The sequence below is a fragment of the Temnothorax americanus genome, unplaced genomic scaffold (genome assembly GCF_048541705.1).
Source record: "Temnothorax americanus isolate GAGA-0224 unplaced genomic scaffold, ASM4854170v1 Scaffold98, whole genome shotgun sequence".
NCBI classification, from domain to species: Eukaryota; Metazoa; Arthropoda; class Insecta; order Hymenoptera; family Formicidae; genus Temnothorax; species Temnothorax americanus.
The window spans coordinates 229,843-253,853 of record NW_027509821.1 but is presented as its reverse complement, the minus strand read 5'-3'; the positions used below and the strand labels follow the sequence as shown (position 1 = coordinate 253,853).

The window sequence follows — 24,011 nt, the reverse complement described above, 5'->3', positions numbered from 1 at the left end:
GACTTGCTTGGTTGAATGACTCGGCGCCTCCCCGTTGCGCCCGAGCCGAAAATCTTGCGTTAAGTTAAGATACCATTGCGACAGAGTTTTCGTACGGTTCCGGGCGTGGTTTTCACGCCATCCCAGCGTGACGCACCATTATTTCGCGACATTTTGTGTTGAACCTCATTCTCGAGAGTGATATTAAGCGTCCTATTATTACTCACATTATTCATGTAATATTATTAATTGTTTGAGAATAGAACCTTCAGCGGGTTTATTAGAGACCCGATTAATTCTCCGTGGGTGTCTCGCGTCCGCAGTAAAATTAGTTCTGTTAAATGAATCTCGACACCCCGCCGCCGGCTATTCTTAATTTATTATCGAAATTATCTTGCGTTTGGTCGAAGCCGGATGGATAAACGTTGTTATTTTCCCGACAACCAGTACTCAATAAATGTTATATTCTTTATTATCTGACTGAGTATGCAATTAACGTGTCACCCCGCCGAGTACCGCGCCGCCCTTCATTAACCCCGCCTGTGATTAGGTCAAGCTAGCCGATTCCACGCACCTCCACACTTCGTTTCGCGTCTCGTTTAGGTTTTCGCGATCTCGTGGACGCGAAGGTACGCGTCTGGCGCCCAACCTTCGGAATATTTCGTGGAGTATCGGAGGTGCGAGGAAATCACTGGAGAGGCCAACCATCCCGCTCTCCTAAGTCCTTTTGATCCGGCTCACGTCCCGGAGCGGTCCGGGAGTGCAAAAAGTCGTGACAACATATAATAAAAATTGTATGAATTAAAAATATGTGTATACACATAATAAAAATGCAGAATTATTTTTACGTCAGACATAATTTCAATTCATCCAATTTTTATGTCTAGACATAATTTTAATTCAGCGATTTTTATTATGTTATGACATAATTTTAATTCTGCCGCTAGGGAATTTTTAAGTAAATTTTTATGAATCAAGCTTGAATTTAATGTCTAGGTGCCCCAGGTTGCCGATGACAAGGTCCACATAGTGCGCTCTATAGTTTTTGGTGTCCAGATGTATTAATACCTTGAATTCGATGGTCACGTGTTCCAAATTGCCGATGACGAGGTTCACATAGTGCGTTTCGTAGTTTTCGGTGTCTACATGTATTAATACCTCGAATTCGATATCTACGTGTTCTACATTGGGTGCGTTCAGCCGATACTCCGCTAGCCTAGCAATTGTGAGCAGTCGCTCGTTTTCGCTCGCTTCCTCTCTTTTGACCCAATGGATTAAAAGGAGAGGAAACGAGCGAAAACAAGCGACTGCTCACAATTGCTAGGCTAGCGGAGTATCGGCTGAACGCACCCATTAAGATTTAAAATTATTAATACACCTAGACACAAAAAACTATGAAGCGCACTATGTGGACCTCGTCATCGACAACCTGGAACACGTAGACATCGAATTCAAGGTATTATTACACCTAGACACCGAAAACTACGGAGCGCGCTATCTGGACTACGTCATCAGCAACCTGGAATACCTAAACATCAATTTCAAGGTATTAATACACGTAGACACCGAAAACTACGGAGCGCACTATGTGGACTTTGTCATCGGCATCCTGGGACACGTAGACATCGAATTCAACGTACGATTACACCTGGACACCGAAAACTATGAAGCACACTATCTGGATCTCGTCATCGGCAACCTGGGACACGTAGACATCGAATTCAACGTACGATTACACCTGGACACCGAAAACTATGAAGCACACTATCTGGATCCCGTCATCGGCAACCTGGGACACGTAGACATCGAATTCAAGGTATTAATACACGTAGACACCGAAAACTACGGAGCGCACTATGTGGACCTCGTCATCGGCAACCTGGGACACGTAGACATCGAATTCAACGTATTATTACACCTGGACACCGAAAACTATGAAGCGCACTATCTGGACCTCGTCATCGGCAACCTGGGATACCTAGACATCGAATTCAAGCTTGATTCATAAGAATTGACTTAAAAATTCCCTAGTGGCACTTTCTGTCAAGCGTAGAGAACCTTCTTTTCCAGCAGCGGTAGTATTACAATGTAAGGATGCGAAATTTCTCCAGAGATAAACATGAAGCAATTAACTCAATATATATATTATATATATATATCTAATTTACCTAAATAGAAATCTTCCTCCTGACCGATAAGTCTATCGACCTAATTTCGAAATACGCGCGCGATATTGAAACAGGCGATACCTGCGCCGCCAGCGTCGAAAAAGTGAAAGTGACGTTCTTAGACGTCGGCGTTAGGAGGAGGAGTATCTTAAAAATAAATTTTCACATTTGGACTTTGCGTCGCAATATCTCCGCTCGTAGGGGACGTAGCGGAATATTATAAGAGAAACCCCCCCCCCTAATTCAACCACAAGCTATCAATCAAACCTACTTAAAACTTGATCCGTTTGCTCGTTATCGAGATCTCAACATCTCGGGTACTCGCCACCCGTCGCGTCGCGTAAAAGAGTCACGGTCGGTCTCGCTCCGCGTGTACTTGGCGCGAGACATTACCGTGTCTCTTGATCGAATTTGAAGAGAGGCGTTGTGAAATTTTTGACTTATTTTACTAATATCGTTGCCATTTATTTAAATTTGCAGATTTTCACTTCTAAACTAAAGCATTATATTCTTAAAATATGTGCTGATAACATGCAATAAGTAAAAAAAATTACAAAAATTTATTGTTTAAAAGTTGGGACTTCAAAATTGATAGTTTTCTTGAAATTTCGTTATTTTAAAATTGATTAACAAGTTTGACTGCAGATATTATTGCTTAGAAAATAGATATTGAAATTTAATAACAGGGTTTTTTAAAGCTGAAAATATGTACTTTAAGATGATACAAGTTTTATTTGAAAAACAAAATATTAAGCAGGTGTATTTTTCAAAAAAATATATAAAAATAAATGTCGAACTAGAAAATATAAAAATTTCTCTATTTTTAAACCCTAAAAAAGTAATAAAAAAAATTTTTTTTTGAGAAAATTACTTATGGGATGTTGTAGCTTGGGTCTTAAGCTTTAAGACTGTATATCGGAAATATTTTTTTGAACTTTTATTTTAGTGGCTACACGCAATTTAGTAAAAAAAAGTCGTATTTACTGTCGTTTGTACTGTTGTTCGGGGTAATCTTAGAAACTATTGGACCGATTTTGAAAATATTATATATGAAGTAGGGGTAGAATTTCCCGGGGAGTGCTATAGGGTGTATAGTTTTTCGTTACCGATCTTTTGGAAGCCGGTTTTTCTAATTTCTTCAATTTTTTGGGAATCAATTGACGGAATCTCAAAGAATTATATATGAAACAGGGGTAGAATTTTCCGGGGAGTGATATGAAGTGTATAATTTTTCGTTACCGATCTTTTTTGGAACCGATTTTGGTATCCGAAATTTTTCCAACTTTTCGGGAAATAATTGACCGAATCTTAAAGAATTGTATATAAAACAGGGGTGGAATTTCCCGGGAAGTGCTATAAACTGTATAAGATTTCTTGGCTTGCGCGCGGAGAACCGCAGCGTGCGAGTAAGCGGGTGCTCGCTGCAAACAAATGCTATGCTGTCTCCATCCTTTTTCTGACATTCTTTTGTTTTAAGAATCGTTCACATATATTTTTGAGGTTTAACAAAAGGAAATCAGTTTGCGAAGCGCCTTCGCCACAGAACAGTTTCCGTAATTGTTGGAAGTGCTTTTTACCCGCCCTTTTGAGTCGCCATTTTATAATGTTGAAAATTTTACTTCAGATTTGTATTCAGCAACCTTGAAAACACATTACCTATGAATTTTATGATTATACATTTAACTTTTTTTTTATTATAATCACTTTTTCACATTTTTCTTAAAAATCGGTTTTTATCGTATTTTTCCAAAAATAGGTGAGAGCACATGAAATAAATAGGTAAACTTTTTCATTTAAGGGTAGAAAAACACATTTCCAAAAAATTTTAGATAAATTCGTTCTTCGAGAACAATTTTCCAAAAAATACCCTGTTATTAAATTTCAATATTTATTTCCTAAGCAATAATATCTGCAGTCAAATTTGTTAATCAATTTTGAAATAACAAAATTTCAAGAAAACTATCAACTTTGAAGTCCCAACTTTTAAACAATAAATTTGTGTAATTTTTTTCACTTATTGCATGTTATCAGCACATATTTTAAGAATATAATGCTTTAGTTTAGAAGTGAAAATTTGCAAATTTAAATAAATGCCAACGATATTAGTAAAATAAGTCAAAAATTTCACATCGCTTCTCTTCAAATTCGATTTAAATTTACTCTCAAAATGCTTTCTCAATTTTTCTAAACCACTTGAAAATTAGTAAATTACGTCTACTTTCGAATGCTTTTTTAAAATTTGATTCTATCGATTCAATCAAAAGTTACAACCCTTTTTAAAAAGTGCGCGCCCGCCCGCGTACTCTGCAGGCGGCTTTACATGGGGCGGCATCGACGCACTTTGAAGCGTTAATTAAAAAATGATTACTCCTACACATATTAATATTAAGAAAACTTTAGATATGTTTCTTTAGTAAAATTTTCTTCTCTTTCTATTGGCATAGTTTATTTTTTCATAAAATTAATGTTTTTTTGGTGATACACAAAAAACCGATTTTTTCGGTCTTTTTTGTTAAATAAAACATTTAGCACAGGGTTTACGTTGGTAAACTTTTGGGACATGTTTTTTGAAACCTAAAAGAACACTTTCTAAAAAAGTTTACTCTTTGAGGATAACTTTCAAAGTGTTTTCTTACATTGACTGGACTAATACGTACCGGCATATCTACACCTTAACAAACTGCAGATTATTCGTATAGTTTTTCTATTAATTTACTGATTTGATTGCTTTTTGTTGACCGACACACTACAATATTTTTTCTTAATTGTTAGACAGCGTAAATCGAATGTTAATTTTTCACATTTAATTTTTTTTGTATATTTTTGCGCTGAAGATGACTCAAAGAAAGGGTCAAAACGTCCGAGTTTGTAATGACTAATATATTTATTTGACGTATTTGATGAAATTGATTGCGCACTAATCACCGCGCCTGGAACCTATTGTCTCTCTCACTTTTCTTTTTTGATCTATGCAGAAAGTCTTGCCATGGATTGTATCACATATCGTCGATAATGCGAACTCTTATGTGATATTTTCGCTTTTTTTATGGTATTTGCGGGTTTAAAACATTTTGTTTCCTTGCTTATAATGCTGTGAATTGTGCTGCAGGAATCGTATTGCATGAAACCGACCAGAATCATGCGCCTGATAAAGCGTTAATCGAGGTCCGTCCGTGAGAGCGCAAATGCGGAAGAAAGCGAAGACGAGTTATGAGTCAACGTCCTCTGTTGTCTCGTTCGTTCTGGTTAAAGTATCAACATCGGCCGCCGGACGACTATAAAGACATTTAACAGGCAATGAGTGAACAGTGTGACTCATCAGCAACATTACATTTATTTTTGTTATTTTTTTTAAACATTTTATACATTTTCAACATTTTTGTTTTTTAAGTTCTTTTTTAGTCTCTTGAGAATTGTGTTATATGAGAGAGATATATACAAACACATTAACATATGTTAATACAGTTATATTTTGCAAATGTTAAAGTTTAAAAGTACTTTATATGTACTTCTATTTTTGTACGATGTACAACATTTTTTTATCTTCCAAAATTAGAGTAGTTAATATGTATTTTTATTTTTATTGATTGTATTTTTTTTTTAAATTAGAGGTACTTTGTTTAAAAACTATTATTTTAATAAATAAAAATTTAATATGCAATGTATATGTTACGTCCAACCCTAGGATTAAGATAAGAAAAACTGGGAAGCAAAGGAAAGACTAACCAGAAGGGTAAGGGTAAGAAAAACGCAACCAGATATTGCAATGTCGCTCGCAGGTACACGCTCTGAGGCGCGTGGCGCGAGCCGAACGCACTTTCAATGGCTCAGGAAGGGTCAACGTCCGTAGGGACGCTAGGACGCCTTCCGTGAGCGGTGCGATCGTCGGTCCTTTTTTGAGTCAGGAAATTTAATCCCTTTCACTCAGGATCGGACCTTGTGCAATTTCGAGAGAGGGATAAGTAGTGGGTGGAGGTTTAAGTTATAAATGAACGCAGATTGAAATTAATATTTAACATAAGATAAACGTTTACTACAATAATATAGGCTAGTTGAACAATAAATGAGAATTCTCGCAAAAAACGATCTAATATGAATCTAACTAAAATTATATTAAATCATATTTAATTTAGGTAAAATTCAAATTAAATCCAGATTTTATATTAAAATTATATTTGTTTAAATACAGTTTTAATTTGCACTTATTAAAATCAGTTATGTAGATTAAATATGATCCACAATAAAATAGGGCTTTAATTAAAATTTAATTAGATCATTTATATGGATCATATAACACTTTGAATCAAATATGGTTTTAATTTGTATTTAATAAGATAACTTATGTAGATTATATATGATCCAGAACCATACATGATGCAGAATATTTATATATAAGACTTTAATAAAAAGTTAATGTGTTCTGTATGCGACTTTTACTCGATTCAATTGCGGCTTTAACCCAAAGGGCCTAGCGGAGTAAGTATGTGAAATCGGCCCTTGATCATACAGAGCTGACATTAATGTCACAAGTTAGTACCAATATGATAAAACTTTCCACCAAATATTATTTAAAAAAATTCAATTTTTTAGAAGTTATGCAGGGAGAAAGTAAAATAAAGAAATATATTTTTCTCGAAAACCACTTGACCGATCTTGATGAAAAAAATATATGTTATGTAGACTAATAAAACTAATTAACAAAAAAATGTTCAAAATGTTTGCCAAAAAAAAACCCAAAAAATATTTGAATTTTTAAATATTTTTTGTTAGGGTGATATTTTTGAGGTACCTTTTTGAAATTTTTACGAAAATTTCTCTTAAAATGTTCTATAACATATAACTATATAATGTTCTATAACTATAACATATATTTTTTTCAATTTTTTTTAAATGATGGAACATAGTTAAAAATACGAAAATCGTAAGCGTCGCGTCACTCCGGCGCACAGTGCAGTGCCATTCCGCGTTGCGGTTGTTCGATGTAACTTTACTAGCACATATGTACGTCTGCAATTAGCCTATAATATGTATACTTTTTAATTCTTATAGTTTGCAGAGTTTACTCCGTGGACGTTGCAGTACGGTTTTAAACTCCTTATTGGGGTGCTTCGTATATCCCTCGTTCTGTCCAAGGGTTATGATGTCATGAGGTTATGGGGCTTGCAGGTATAGGGTTCCAGGATTACGGGATTAGTATGAAAAAGTTATGGCATTTTTAGTTTGGCTGTTGGAGTTGAGTGAGCTACGGAGTTTGATGTTAAGTTGTGGGATCTACGATTTAATGGATTTTTCAAGATGTTTTTGGCTGTAGAAAAAAATCCTGATATGTAGGGGCAAAACTGAGGTCATATTCGGTTTCAGCAGGCAAAAATACATAAGAATACCATGGTTTAGTCCATGGCGCAGACAACTTTTTTTTTGTGGGTTTGTGAATTGATCTTGATGGTCTTCTAATAATGCGACCGATACACGGAAAAGGACTTCAGAGCTTTCCAGAAAAAAACAAATAAAAAACTCTGGTTACAAAACCTAAAGGGAATTGGCTGAAAAACAGCGTCAATAACTACGGAGCTCTTTTATATTTTTATCCCAAAACATTTTTCGAATGGGCTATGGATTGACATTACCAATTACATCTTGAATTGCAAGCAAAAACTGTTATTAATTTGTTCTACTGAATATAAAATATATCAATCAGATACTATATTGAAGATATTACATTAAATAACATAATATAATATCTAATTAAAGTAAGAAGCGAAATCTATATATATATATATATATATATATATATATATATATATATATAAAGACAAATATCCTGACTGACTAATCAACGCTCAGCCCAAACCCCTGAACCTAGAAACATGAAATTCGGGTAATGTATTCCTTTCATGACGTAAGCACTCACTAAAAAAATTTTTTAGAAATTTGACCCCTAACAGGATGAAAAAGGGTAAAATGTGTTTCACGGATTCCTCAATATCTCTTAAGCCCGTTGAGATATCAACTTGGTTTTTGCTTACAAAGGGTTACTCATACAAATGCTTAAAAACATAATTCAAGATTTTGTCTTAATCAACCCTTAAAAAGGTAAATCTAAATTTGGAGATGAATTATAGAATCCTTCGCATACCGTAGCGAAGCACAGGTGTATCAAGCTAGTGTACTTATATCCATAAATTGTCGTTTTAAATATCATTTCCTTACTTATTGACATCGTGATATTTCAAGTATTAATTAGAAACAAACGAAACATGAGTAACAATTTTTCTTCTCAGAATCTTTTTTACCACACAAAATGTATTATTAAAAAATAATAAACATACTTCAGAGAAATCTTTATTACGCGATAGTGCCTGTTAAACGTGCATATAAATTCGATAGATTTTTCAGAAAAATAGTGCTTGCCACACGTTCATAAAGATATGTGTGCGATTTTGGATATACTTTCCTTCTTAAAGATCTCCTCGGCATCAGTTCCCTGCCGTCAATATATATTTCACTATCACTATCTATCACGCGGCGATGGTTACGACTGTCACTATCTATTTCTAGGTTATAACTAACTTATGTTTATGCGAGTGTTATTCGTTTACACGGAATGAATTATCGTAAGTTATACTACAAAACCTTATTTACGCAAAGAAATAATCGTAAGTTACTACAAAAGTAATGCTCGCGTAAACATAGTATGACAGTGCGCTGAATCGATTAAACGCACTATCTGCACTGAGCGCAGAACGCAGAACACGTACATACATATGCTGTCACGCACTGCGACAGTGCACTGCAGTGTCCGGTCTGCACGGGCATCACTGCCCTCTTGTGTAAAAAATGGGAAAGTAACACACCAGCCGCCATTTTTGTCCGACGACGACGACGTGGACGTTTCTTAAATAAAAATTTCCACATTTGGACTTTGCATCGCAATATCTCCGCCCGTAGAGCACGTAACAGAAAAATAAAAACACTTTTATTATATGTGGGGGCTAGCCACTTACGCTGGGGCGTCGCGTGCCCTTCGCAGAGGATATGTCGTAGCGAGAGAGGGATCGCCGAGTGAACTGAGAGACAGAGGTGTACAATAAATAGGTCGTTTATTCTAGGTCCTGTTATACAGATGTCGGTGTGTCAGTGTGCTGAAGAAGGCCCTGAGAAGAGCCGTGGAGGCGGCCCTGAAAAGGGCCGTTTGGGCTCTTCTTGTTGTGTGGCCCTGAAAAGGGCCGATTGGTTTCTTCTCCTCCTAGTCACGGAGTCGCTCACGCCAGATGATGCTCGGCTGCGTCGTGGTCCTCCGGAAGGAGCTGAACTTCCGCCACGCCGGCGGTGTCCCCGGTGGTGTGAGGGACTGCTCCGGTTCCGCAGTCGGTGTCGACTCCGATAGGAGTGCCGCTGGCTTCTCGGTCTGCGTCCCTTGGGAGGAGGTGACCTCCTACTCCGTGTCCGTCTGCACTTCTTGAGTGCCGCGTGATGGCTGGTGCTGCACGCCTCGGTGTACACGCGCAGGCGGGATGGTCTGCGTCCCCTGGTGTACCCGCTCGGAGGGTGACGGTGGCAGCGGCGGCAGGAGTGGAGGCACCGTCCACGTTAGTCGAGGAGACGTGTAGCGCCGAACTCGTACGTCTCACGTTGTGATGAGCGCACGTGGAGGACGAGTCAATCGCACCGGCGAGAGCTGAAGCGGGACGAGCTTCCACGGTTGGCCTGGGCGGAAGTCCAGGGGCCGCTGAGGTTGTGGCGGTAGCGGCAGGCGAAGTGGCGCAGCTCGTCTCGGTGGTGGCCGTAGCTTCGGCGGCAAGGTGACGGCGAGATCGGTTACCAAAATGCTTCTCCTGTTCTCGGCTCTGAGCCGAAGAGCAGTCGAAAGCTGTCTAGGCCGTCGCCGTGTGGCCTTTTATTCTTCCCTGTTGGGAACTGAAACGCGAGAAAGTCTGCCACCTGTCGGCGGCGCTTTCGTATAGCTTCGCGGGCCGTAGTCTGGTTCACGCGCTCGGCGCGTGATCGGTGGGCGCGCGCGCGGCGCGCGTACCGTCGTGATTGTGCGGTCGGGAGACCGCCACAGTACCCCCCTGGTTGAGGGTGAGCCTGGGTTAAGCGAGGTTGAATCGGACCGGAGACCTTGATGTTCTCCCGGCTCTGGTCTTGACCTCTGTGGTTGGTTGATCCTTTTGCTCTGCCTTCTCGTCTTCCTTGGCTGTTTGGCTGTGACTGTCCTCCTCCAAGGTGTAGGCTGGTTTGATGCGATCTATTGACACATTGATAGTTCTACCATTAATTTTTAGTTTGAAGGTTTTTTTACCTCGGTTTACAACCTCGTATGGGCCGTCATACGGGGGTTGCAATGCCCCATGTGGTGCGTCATGCCTTAGGAACACTCTTGGCGTTGTTTGCATGATTTTGAAGACAAATGTAGACCTCTGACCATGGCGTTTGATTTTCGGTCTTAGCCGATCTGTCGTCTGCTTCAATCTCGTTATCAGGTCGTCTGTGTCTGCTTTACTTGTTGTCTCTTGCGTGCTTAGGAATTGTCCTGGTAAGCGGATTGATTCTCCAAACACTAGTTCCGCTGGTGTTGCGTTTAGGTCCTCCTTCCAAGCTGCCCTGATGCCCATTAGTACTACTGGTAATATTTCGGTCCAGTGTGTGGTTTCATGGCACTTTATAGCTGCCTTCATTTGTCGATGGAATCTCTCTACCATCCCGTTAGCTGCTGGGTGGTAGGCTGTTGTCCGGATGTGATTGGATCCATTCAAACGTGTTAATTTCCGGAAGAGGTCTGCTTCAAACTGGCGTCCTTGGTCCGTTGTTATCCTGGTCGGAGTGCCGTATCTCGCTATCCATTCTCTAAATATGTGTTCGGCTACTGTTTCTGCCGTTATGTCGGGCACCGGGATTGCTTCTGGCCATCGTGTGAATCGGTCGATGATGGTCAGGCAATACTTGTATTCTTTCGACATCGGAAGAAGCCCCACCAGGTCGACGTGTATGTGTTCGAATCTCCTCGTCGGAGCCCTGAAGTTCCCAACTGGCGAGTTGTTGTGTCGGGTAATCTTGGATTTCTGGCAATGAGTGCATGCCTGTGCCCACTGCTTGCAATCTCTCTGGATCCCCGGCCATACGTATCGCTCTGCTACCATCCTGGCCGTTGCCTTCGTTCCTGGGTGCGACAAACCATGCAGGGATTGAAAGACCTGCTGTCTATATGGTTTTGTCACGTAAGGTCGGGTTGTTGGCGTGGATGTGTCGCATAGTATGGTCGTCTTGCTTCCTGGGACGGGAATCTCTGTGAGCCTAAGTGATTTGCTGCTCTCTTTTAGCTCTTTTGTTTCAGGTTCTTCCTTCTGTGATCTGGCCAGTGCTTCGAAGTCGATGGCCTGGTGTACTGCATCCACCCTCGATAATGCGTCGGCTACGACATTGTCTTTTCCTGACACATGTCGTATGTCCGTGGTGAACTGTGCGATATATTCGAGGTGTCGTGTCTGCCGTGGTGAGCTGCGTAGAGGATCCTGGTTGAGGGCGTATGTCAAAGGCTTGTGGTCGGTGTATACCACAAAATCCCTTCCTTCAAGCATGTGTCTGAAGTGTTTTATTGCCGTGTATATCCCTAGAAGCTCGCGATCGTACGGGCTGTACTTTGTCTGTGCGCGGTTGAGCTTCTTACTCAGGAACGCGAGTGGCTGCCATCCCTTGTCCGTTCTTTGCTGCATTACTGCTCCTATTGCCAGTTCTGAGGCGTCTGTCGTAACTGCTAGTTCTGCTCTCGGGTCCGGATGTGCCAGTACGGTAGCTCGAGATAGGCTATTCTTGCAGCTCTGGAAAGCCTTCTCCGTTTCCGTTGTCCATGGGACTGGTATTTTGTTTTTCATCTGAGGCCCCTTGAGCATCTCGTTCAACAGGGCTTGATCCTTTGCTGTGCCTGGAATGAAACGGCGGTAAAAGTTTATCGTGCCCAAGAATCGTCGTAGCTGCTTTATGTTCTGAGGTTTGGGGAATTTTCGGATTGCCTCTACTTTCTCTGGTAATGGTGTGGTACCCTCAGCTGATACCAGGTATCCCAGGAACTTTACTTGTTTCGCGCCGAATACGCATTTTGCCGGATTGACCTTTATTCCGTATTGTTCTAATCTTTCGAACAATTGGCGTAGGTGATCTCTGTGTTCTTCTTCCGTGTCGGATGCTACGATGATGTCGTCGATGTAGGCATAAAAGAAGTTGAGGCCCCTCAGTATTTCGTCTATAAACCTCTGAAACGTCTGTGCTGCGTTGCGAAGTCCGAATGGCATGTAGAGGTACTCAAATAAGCCGAAGGGCGTAGTGATCGCCGTTTTTGGTATGTCGTCCGGGTTTACGGGTATTTGGTTGTATGCCCGTATGAGGTCCAATGTGCTGAAGATCCTCTTCCCGTGAAAGGTTTGCGCAAAATCTTCAATGTGAGGTACCGGGTACCTGTCGGCCTCTGTCCTTGCGTTTACTCCGCGGTAGTCTCCGCAGGCTCGCCATGTGCCGTTTCCTTTCGGTACCATGTGCAGTGGTGATGCCCATGGGCTTTTTTAAGGTCTTATTATCCTTTCTTGTAGCAGGAGATTGAACTCCGTTTTGGCCGCTTGGAGTTTGTCCGGAGCCAGTCGGCGTGGACGGCAGGCCTCTGGTTGACCTTGTGTTGTTTTAATGTGATGTGTAGTGCTATGCCTTCCTAGCTTGGTCTTAGTGCTGGGGTTCATGATTCCTGGATACTTGGCCAGGATATCATGATATCCCGTTTCTATCCTCAGTGTCTTTATTGATGTCAGATTGCTCGTGCCAGTGGATCCGGGCGCCGCGAGTCCTGTCTGCCCGTCGATTAGCTTCTTATTTCTTACGTCCGGTAGCAGGTGATAGTGTGACAAGAAGTCTGACCCGATTATTGGTACTGTTACGTCCGCGACGATGAATCGCCACGGGTGTGCTCTTCTCAATCCGAAATCTGGTTGCAGAGTGGTGAATCCATATGTTTCTATTACGGATCCGTTCGCCGCGAAGAGTTGATAAGCTCCTGCTATTTTCTCTCCCTGAGTACTGATGTAGGGAGATACGCTGACGTCTGATCCGGTGTCTATGAGATATCTCTTCTGGGTCGTGCGATCTGTGACGTACAGGCGGCGGGATCCGGGGCTGTTGTCATTGGCCGCCCTCAATGACTGCCCTCCTTGTTTTCCGCCTTGAATGTGCAGGGTTGAGTACACTTCTGTGCCTCTGCTCCGAAACGGCGGTGATAGTAGCACACCCCGTCTCGGCGAGGTGTCTTGCTGCGTTGGCGGTTTCGGCTGCGATTTCTCTGGCGGTTTCTGCCTTGTGCTTGAATGGATTTGACCATTTTCTCCACTTGCAGAGTGAGCGCTGCTATTTGTTTGCTCAGCGCGTCCCCTTGTGCCTCGTCGGTGTTTGCGGTTGTACTTGTGGGCGTTGGCGCGGTTGTCGCCAGGACCGGCGCTTTGCTGTTGACCTCGTGTATTCGGTCAGCCTGGTCCGCTACATCCTCTAGTCTATCTTCCGTTCGTGTAGCCAAGATAGCTTGTGTTTGTGGGGGTAGTCGCCCTAACCAGAGCGTTCGTAGGAGTTCGTTCGAGACGGTGGTCCCGGCTAGTGTCAATAAGTGCCTGAGAAACTGCGATGGCTTCCTGTCTCCTAGCTCCTCGTGCTCTAGTAGCTGTCTGATCCGTTGTCCCTGTGAGTCCGTGAGCCTCTGGATCAGCGCCTTCTTGATTGCCTCGTATTTATGCTCTGCCGGGAGATGTGTGATGACATCTTTGATTTCCTTGGCTTGTTTCGGCTGGATTCGCGAGATGACGTATGCGTACTTGGCATCGTCTTCTTTGATCTCGCATAGGACGAATTGTCCCTCTAGTTGTGCGAACAAAAGCTCGGGTTCTTCCGGCCAGAAAGGGGGAATTCGTATTGACACTCTCTTTGCGTTGAATTCCTCCATCTCTTTGTAGTCGTCGTCGCTCTCTATCTCCACTGTGTGGTTCGCTCTTGACATTGGTCTTCCTCTCCGACGTCGGGGTCACCAATTTGTGGGCGCTAGCCACTTACGCTGGGGCGTCGCGTGCCCTTCGCAGAGGATATGTCGTAGCGAGAGAGGGATCGCCGAGTGAGCTGAGAGACAGAGGTGTACAATAAATAGGTCGTTTATTCTAGGTCCTGTTATACAGATGTCGGTGTGTCAGTGTGCTGAAGAAGGCCCTGAGAAGGGCCGTGGAGGCGGCTCTGAAAAGGGCCGTTTGGGCTCTTCTTGTTGTGTGGCCCTGAAAAGGGCCGATTGGTTTCTTCTCCTCCTAGTCACGGAGTCGCTCACGCCAGATAATGCTCGGCTGCGTCGTGGTCCTCCGGAAGGAGCTGAACTTCCGCCACGCCGGCGGTGTCCCCGGTGGTGTGAGGGACTGCTCCGGTTCCGCAGTCGGTGTCGATAGGAGTGCCGCTGGCTCCTCGGTCTGCGTCCCTTGGGAGGAGGTGACCTCCCACTCCGTGTCCGTCTGCACTTCCTGAGTGCCGCGTGATGGCTGGTGCTGCACGCCTCGGTGTACACGCGCAGGCGGGATGGTCTGCGTCCCCTGGTGTACCCGCTCGGAGGGTGACGGTGGCAGCGGCGGCAGGAGTGGAGGCACCATCCACGTTAGTCGAGGAGACGTGTAGCGCCGAACTCGTACGTCCCACGTTGTGATGAGCGCACGTGGAGGACGAGTCAGTCGCACCGGCGAGAGCTGGAGCGGAACGAGCTTCCACGGTTGGCCTGGGCGGTAGTCCAGGGGCCGCTGAGGTTGTGGCGGTAGCGGCAGGCGAAGTGGCGCAGCTCGTCTCGGTGGTGGCCGTAGCTTCGGCGGCGGCAAGGTGACGGCGAGATCGGTTACCAAAATGCTTCTCCTGTTCTCGGCTCTGAGCCGAAGAGCAGTCGAAAGCTGTCTAGGCCGTCGCCGTGTGGCCTTTTATTCTACCCTGTCGGGAACTGAAACGCGAGAAAGTCTGCCACCTGTCGGCGGCGCTTTCGTATAGCTTCGCGGGCCGTAGTCTGGCCCACGCGCTCGGCGCGTGATCGGTAGGCGCGCGCGCGGCGCGCGTACCGTTTTAATTGTGCAATCGGGAGACCGCCACATATATAAATTTGGTCCAAGCTATCCATTAAGTCTAGTTAGAACTTGATCCGGTCACTGGTTATCGAAATCTCAAAATCTCGGGTATTCGCAACTTGTCGCGTCGTGTAAATGATTCACGGTGCGGTCTCGTTTCACGTATACTTGGCGAAGGACACTACCGTGTCTCTTGATTTTTCAGAAAAGTGAGAAGTTGATTTCATAATCCTTTAACTCGGTCAAAAAAATCGTAGGAAAATTTAATAAAAGTATTTGGTAAACGTTAAAATGTCCTACTTTTATTTGTTACATTTTTCAAAAAAAATTTTTTTATTGACTTGCAGAGTGTAAAAAACAGAGTGTAATTTTGAAAAACAAAATAATGTGTTCTTCTTTAAAGCATAGAACAAAAAATATAAAGTTTTGAAATGTCGATAACGCGTTAACGTTGAAACTTCAAGCTTCAAAATGCGTGTTTAATTTTTTGATAGATTTTTTTCTTTATTAACTGCAGTAGAGCAGATTGATTTTTTTAGTTTTTAGCAATTTCGGCAACTTTAAGTGCGATGGACACACGGAACAAAATTGTTTTAGCTGATACGTTATTGTTTGTTAATTGAGGTATAATCGGGCTACAAAACTTTGTTATAGCGATTTTGATTGGACCTTTCTTCGCGACAATGTACTGACTTAAAGAAAAAACGAAAAATATGTGATTTTTTACATGTTTTTAAAATTTGATTTGCTGATAGAAAACGTAAGATTAAGAAAAAAACACTAACAGCGTTTAAAAGGGTTAAGTTTCAGCTCTCCAATGATTTTTTGCAAAATGCTGTGCGTTGATTTTTTTCACGAGTTACAAACAATCAAAATCAGAGCAACTACCTCTTCAATTAAAGAGGAAAGATCCCATAAGATACAAATAATAGAAATTCTCGATTTTTTGCACGCCAAATGTAGCGCAGCAAATTTGCATTAAAAATTTGTATTTTGACGGATCAAGCTTTATCATTGTACCGTTTTTTTTCAAAGAAGGTAATCAAAATCGACAAAAAGCATTTGAAATAAGAAGTTTCAAGCTTTAAAATGCTTTTTTAGTTTTGTGTCTAGGATGATTTTTCGCTGAGTTTCAGTAATTTGAAAATAGCCCAAATTTTTAGCATATCAAAAGTGTTCCCTATTTTTTTTTAGTAGTGTATTATAAATATTAATAAAAACAGCATATTGCATTTTTTATTACAATATAAGTTAGAACGAGATCTTATCAAATTGTTATTCAAAAAAATTAAAAATTTATAGGTTAATATCATTGTGAGAGAGCACAATGTCATAGTTGCTAAATAGTATGGAACGCGTGCATAAAATTATTGTCTGACAGAAGGTACGGTATGCCGGTTCTAAATCACTTGTGGAGAGGGGATGACGTCATCGGCGTGGAGGGGATGACGGCGTGTTTGCATCATTAATTAAATTAGGTTATTGTTTCGTGCGCGACCGAAGTACCCTCGGGACACGAAGTATGCCGAGACCACCCTGTCCAGGGCGCGGGGCAAGAACCAAGGAGGTAGCGAAAAGAGGGTTCAAAAAACGCTCGCCGGGTTATTCTGACCAACACACTTTATTGCACATAGAGTACTTCTCGCACTCACGCACCCGAGCACCCGAAGCATTCGCGGGATGGCGGGACGGAAATCTTGAGTCACTCCTTCTGTCTGCGTGGCTCGCGAAACGGAAATCTTGTAGAGCGGTAGATGACCGCCCTCGCGTCCGGAGATCTTGTTCGCGGTCAACGGATATCTTGGCGCGAAGCAGACGAGCGACCGCGGTCACGAGGCGCGAGATGCTCAGGCTTTCTGGTTGTCTCGGGTACGCGATAGTGAGTTCGCTTTTTACACAATCACTATACGCTTTACATTCACGATGATGGTCCGTGTTCACGAACGGCGCGGCACGACAAAATGGCCGCGAGAGAGGGGTCGATATCGGGATCGAGCTCCCTGCGCTGAGTTATTGAAAAGTGCTCGCTTGCACTTACGCTCGGTTATCACAACACTTGTTGCAATCACGATACCCGGGCTGACTGCATGTGACGGTCTCGTTAGCCGTCTGTACGGTCTTTTAGATGAGGATCACGGTACCGCACGCGGTGATCCCGTGATCCGTTTGTGCGCGTTGCCCACTCGATTGCGGGCAACAAATCTCGTCAATCTCGTATGACGAGAGATATTGCGCGACGACTAATGCCGCTCGCGACAACACTTGTACGCTCGAAACTACCCTCGCACAGGGCGTCTCGCGTTCCCCAATACCGAACTCCTCGCAGTCGGAAAACGGCTCACTCTTCGCGGCACGAGCGAAAGAGCGATTCGAGATGTTTCACGCGGCGATCTCCCGGATGCGGCTCGCGATGAAACTTGATTACGGACTTCACGCACTGGCGGTCGAGACCACTCCCGATAGGCACAATGTCGCGAACGCTCGGCTTGATGTGTCTCTTTTCGCGGCAGAGAACAGAAGAGAGCGCGGATCGATATCGATTATCCTTTGTCCCGATAGGAGACCCTCGGCGGGGGTATGGGCCTCACGAAGGGCGAATCACATTGATCCGCGATGTAACGCGTTGCGCGGTATACATATTTAGGAATACGCGTGCGCGTTTTGCAATCGCGCTGTCGAAACGGTAAGCGTGATATTCGAGTGATCTCGGATAAAGTCGAGTCAAGCCCGAGGGTTGTTTGTGCTTGCGCCTGGGGCGATTACTTTCGCGACAGCGCCTTGCCACCTGATTTTATCTTAATCCTAAACATACCGCCCGCCTCGAAGCTTTAGTTTCGAAATTTTCTGACTTCGAATGTGATGCAGTTCGAGGAGGTCGATATGTGAACGCATGAAATCTTATGAGCTAATCGAACGCAAACTTACATACTGGCGCAGAACTTTATTTACAAGACTTAAGCAATAAGGGTAACAAGAATATCGCACGAACCGCCCGCCGTGGCAGACAGATTAGCGACGCGAAGGCTGAAGAGAAGTCGAATCGCTACTAGAAGTCTCGTCAGAACGCGTCTCACAGTCAATCGGCAGCAAACACAGTTTTACTATCGGCCGGGTATACTCGGACGTCGCGGTTTTGACATTCACAACACGAATCAATCCATCGGAACCGGCGTGGCACTGGGTAATTCGACCAAGCTCCCATTTACAAGGAGGCATTGTGGCATTCCGCAATAAAACGAGCTGCCCAACTTTCACGGGCGTTTGCAATTTTCGCCATTTAACACGCTGCTGCAACGTGTTAACGTAATCTGTTTGCCACAATTTCCAAAAGCGCTCGGTCAAATGTCGAACTCGTTGCCACCTCGACAACCGATTTTCATACAAATCTAATAGCGATGGCTCCGGATTGACCGTGATCGCCAATCCGATTAAAAAATGTCCGGGCGTTAAGACCTCGTAATCATTGAGCGTATCTTTCAACGGAGCGAGAGGACGCGAATTAAGACACGCTTCGATTCGGCACAACAAAGTCGTAAGCTCTTTGAACGTGAGCGTGTGATTCTGGAGTACCCGACGGAGATGATGTTTCACGCTCCGGACTCCGGCTTCCCATAAACCACCGAAATGTGGCGCAGACGAGGGAATAAAATGCCATTGGACATTGTCGGAAGCGGTGGCGTTGAGAAATTTCGGATCATTAACGGCTGCGCGATATGCTTGGGATAACTCTTTATTGGCTCCGACAAACGTTGTCCCGTTATCGGAGTACATTGACTCCGGCAATCCTCGACGAGCGCAAAATCGAGAAAAGGCGTCTAGAAACGCGGGTGTGGAATAATTTCCTACTAATTCTAAATGGATCGCGCGGGTTGCAAGACACACAAACAACGCGATATACGCCTTTCGTGAACTAATTCCGCGGCCCCCGGAAGCGCGAACTTGTACGGGTCCCGCGTAATCGAGACCGCAATGTGAGAAACTGCGCGATGGCGGAGACACTCGCAGGGTAGGAAGATCTCCCATGAGCTGCTGGGGCACGACCACTTTTTCACGCGTGCACACCACGCACTTATGAATTATCGATCGGACCGCGCTTCGAGCTCGTAAGATCCAGAAGTCCTGTCGCAGTGTTGCGAGCGTGAGCTGCATGCCTGCATGAAGCGTTCGCGAATGAGCTTGCCGAATGAGTAGAGTCACTAACGGATGTGACGCGAGTAAAATTGGATGCTTAGAATTAAACGAGATCGGAGCGTTTTTCAAGCGTCCTCCGACTCTAAGCAATCCCTCGTGATCCACAAATGGATTTAACGATAAGAGCGGACTTTTAGCATTTAATGGTTTGTTGTTGGTCAACGCGGTAAGTTCGGCGGAAAATTATTCAAGTTGAATCTGCTTGAGCCAGAATGTGCGAGCGCGATGACATTCGTGGACCGACAAGGCAAGTCCCTGAGGCGCGAGATCCGATGATCCATCCGCAAGACGACAGCGAGAAACAAATTTCATAATGTACGCTGTTACACGAATGAGTTTAGCCCACTCTGAATACTGTGCTGCTAGATTCCACGAGACGGTAGGAGTCGCAACGTGTACAGTGACTGCGCGTTCCTCGAGCGACGTTTCGGCTAGAGGCGATGTAAGGCCTTCCGGCCATTTTTCCTGAGGGAGCTTAAGTTATGGGGGTCCGCGCCACCATAACGGGTGATTCACTAATTCGTGACCGAGTAAGCCGCGAGATGCACAATCTGCCGGATTGTCCGCGGTAGCTACGTGACGCCATGTCACGTTCGGGAGAAGCGATTGAATTTTTGATACGCGATTCGCAACGAAAGTTTTCCAATGAGACGGATGCCGTCTCAACCATGCGAGTACGATTTCGGAATCGCTCCAACAATATCGCGCAACGACATCAACCGCGATCGATTCTTGAACAAATTCCATTAACTCAGCTAATAATAACGCGGCAGAGAGCTCCAACCGAGGAACGCTCATCGTTTTTATCGGAGCTACCTTAGATTTTCCCGCGAGAAGCGAGATTGTTACTTCGCCCGACTGTGATATTACGCGAAGATATACGACGGCTGCGTATGCAACAGTAGATGCATCAGCGAAGCCGTGCAACTCACAACGAACGGAATCAGATTCCTGCCCTGTCCAACGCGGAAACTGCACTTCATTTAGCGCGGATACATTCGTGCAGATAAGCTGCCAATCGCGGAACACGTCGGGAGGAAGTTCGTCGTCCCAATCGAGCTTGAGACGCCATAATCGTTGCATAAAAACTTTCGCGGTAATTATGACGGGGGTGACCCATCCGAGCGGGTCAAACAACTTCGCGATCATTGAGAGAATTGTTCGTTTCGTTTTCGGGATGTGAGCTTCGATCGCGACCCGATACTGGAACACATCTCGCGCGGGACTCCAGCCAATTCCGAGAATCTTTAACTGTTCATCAGTTTGCAAAATTTTATTGCATGCGAGACCGTGATTGGCCGGATCGATATCCGATAAAAGCTCCGAGTCGTTGCTCGCCCATTTGCGTAGTTCAAAGCCGCCCTTTTTTAAGAGTGCGATGAGTTGAGTGCGAGCTTGACGGAGGCAACCGCGTGCGTGTGCGCCGAAAAGAACCTCATCAATATATTTTTTCTTGCGAAGGATGATGACGGCCAACGGGAAAGCTTGTCCTTCATCGATAACTAACTGCTCAAGGACACGAAGTGCTAAGAACGGAGCAGCTGCGGTACCGTACGTTACGGTAAGCAGCATATATTCACGCAGAGGTTTGCTGGGATTCTTCCGCCAAAGAATCCTTTGATATGTCACGTCGCGCGGGTCCACGAGAATTTGCCGATACATCTTGGTAGCATCAGCCGTATACACAAATCGATGTTGCCGCCACTGGAGAATGACAACTGGCAAATCGGGTTGAAGTTTAGGACCCGAGAGAAGATGATCATTCAATGATGATCCGTTAGAAGAGAGACATGAAGCGTTGAAAACGACACGCAGATGCGTAGTTTTACTGTCTTCCCGGATAACGGGATGATGCGGAATGAAAACGCATTGCGTATCATTGGAGTCGGAAGCGGGCACTTCCCTCATGTGCCCGAGAGCTTCATATTCGCGAAGAAACTCGGAGTACTCGTCCCGTTGCGCAGGATGAGCATCGAATCTCCGAATTAACCCGTTAAGATATTTCTCGGCGATAGCGCGAGAATGTCCGATTTTGATCGGAGGGCCTTCCTTAAATGGAAGACGTACAATATAGCGTCCGTCAGGACAGCGCGAATGAGTGAGGCGAAAATGCTCTTCGCATTTTTCGTCCTCGGGAGTGAGAGTCATCTGTCGCGGAATCTCTTCGACCTCCCAAAACCGTCGGAGTTCCTGATCGAGCGACAAGGAATTAAGACTGTGATGAGCATTCACAGTATACGAAGGTCGATCGTGGGACGAGTCAACCGAGATGGCATGTGAAGCCACCTGACTAGAAGTGATAGGTCCCGATATTACCCATCCCAATATCGAATTTTGAGCGATAGGCTGTCCCACCGCCCCTTTTCGAATTCCGTCTTTAATGAGAGCGCTATACAATTCCGCGCCTACTATAATGCTAATGGGATCTGCGCTCATGGGGTCGTGGTCAGCCCATGGGAGATCCTCGAGATGAGCCAACGTCGCCTTGAGCGGCAAACGTTTTGGCGCGTATGCCGTTAGCGATTTCAAAATTAATGCGGTCGTCGAGAATGCCGGAGTCTGTTTACTTTTTGGCAAAATTGTTATTCGCGCGGCATATCGATACGTCCCGGCATTTACACACCCGACGGCCGAAACCGAAGTTGGCATTCGAATTCTCTTCAGCCGTAAACACTGCGCGAGTTTCTCGGTTATAAAGGTCATTTCGGAGCCTTGATCAAGCAAGGCTCTTACAATCACAGAACGGCCCGAAAACGCGCTAACAGTAAGCCAAGCTGTCGCGAGCAAAACATGCGAACGAGTGGTGTGCGAAGACGCAAACAATGAGCTTACTTCGCTACTAGGCGTTTCACTTTGTTTCGGCGTGTCGGTTGACGCCGTGACCTCTGCGGGTTTCGAGGAAGAGTCGGAATCTACATGGAGCAACGTGTGATGTTTTCTCTGACAAAGACGGCATGAATATTTACTGGAGCACGTTTTTGCCCCATGATTTGAACTTAAACAGTTGAAACACCGTTTCTCTTTCTGCACAAGTTCTCGCCTCTGATTCGGACTCTTCTCGGTAAATTTCGGACAAACGTAGAAAGCATGCTTCGCTTTACACAATGAACACGGCGAAAACGATTTCGCGCACACGTTAGCACTAATCTTTTGCGCATTCGAATTTTTCGCTTTATCGGAGAAAGAAAAGGGGAGCTTCCAATTTTCGAGAGCTCGGATTCGGTTATCCAAGAATTTTTTAAAGTCATCGTATGACGGAGGATGTCGAGCTTCACCAAACTTTAAATTCCATGCCTTTCGCGTAACTGCATCGAGTTTTTGTGACTCGAGACTGATGAGAATATCGCTCCATAACTCTTCAGGCGTGCGATTCAATTTGTCGAGAGCTGCAACGGCGGAATTTATTTTATCGCGTAATGATTGCAACTCAAGAGCGGATTCTTTCGCGACCGCTGGCAAATTCAGCAGCGTCGACATGTGAATATTGATCAAACGACGTTTGTCTTCAAATCGCGCGTTTAACGTACTCCACGCAATGTCGAAATTCTCCGCGGTAACTCTGATATCGTTCACACACTCAAGAGCGCGACCCTGAAGGCATGAAATGAGATAGTGCATACGCGAGAAATTTGAGACGTCTTTATTATTAATTATAAGAGACGCAAACCGATCACGAAAGCTCTCCCATTCCTCGTACTTCCCGTCAAACGGAGGAAGGTTTATCGGCGGAAGATGAGACAAAGAAAACGCGGACGACGGACTTGTGGGGAAATGCGGCCCGAAACTGACAGACTGGTTCGGACTTACATACGGATCCAATTCTTCCAGACACTCGTGCATGTAGTCCAAGGCGGTCCTGTACTTCTCCTCGTAGACCTCATAATGTTGATCCTTGAAGTACTCGTGATTTACTCGTTCCGCAGCAGGAATAGCGGCTCGAAGGGCGAAATGTCCATCCTGGATTGTTGCCCAGACGTCCTTCAAATCAGTGATGCGACTACGAATCTTGGCTATCGTCAAGTTTTTCTTGCCAATCTTCTTGAAGTTTTCGAGCGCGCGATTGACGGTTCGCAATCGCTGTGACTGCTTGTCGAGCAGCTGCTCACTCATGGTGCCGGTCAATGTGCTTGATTAACCCTTTTCGCTACGAGAATTGCCTCGATCCGGCTCGAAGGACCAGATGTTTCGTGCGCGACCGAGGTACCCTCGGGACACGAAGTATGCCGGGACCACCCTGTCCAGGGCGCGGGGCAAGAACCAAGGAGGTAGCGAAAAGAGGGTTCAAAAAACGCTCGCCGGGTTATTCTGACCAACACACTTTATTGCACATAGAGTACTTCTCGCACTCACGCACCCGAGCACCCGAAGCATTCGCGGGATGGCGGGACGGAAATCTTGAGTCACTCCTTCTGTCTGCGTGGCTCGCGAAACGAAAATCTTGTAGAGCGTAGATGACCGCCCTCGCGTCCGGAGATCTTGTTCGCGGTCAACGGATATCTTGGCGCGAAGCAGACGAGCGACCGCGGTCACGAGGCGCGAGATGCTCAGGCTTTCTGGTTGTCTC

The 24,011-nt window shown here is 44.7% G+C and overlaps 2 protein-coding genes across 6 annotated transcripts in view; both read right to left on the bottom strand.

Moving 5' to 3' along the window:
• The window catches only part of LOC143908517 (uncharacterized), a 252,120-nt gene that overhangs the window by 186,821 nt on the left and 41,288 nt on the right, over positions 1-24,011 (bottom strand). The window lies entirely within an intron of this gene.
• On the bottom strand, positions 13,324-15,547 carry LOC143908540 (uncharacterized). The gene has a single exon (XM_077426233.1). It carries the CDS (start codon positions 14,170-14,172, stop codon positions 13,324-13,326), a length of 849 nt encoding a protein of 282 aa, XP_077282359.1. The 5' UTR covers positions 14,173-15,547.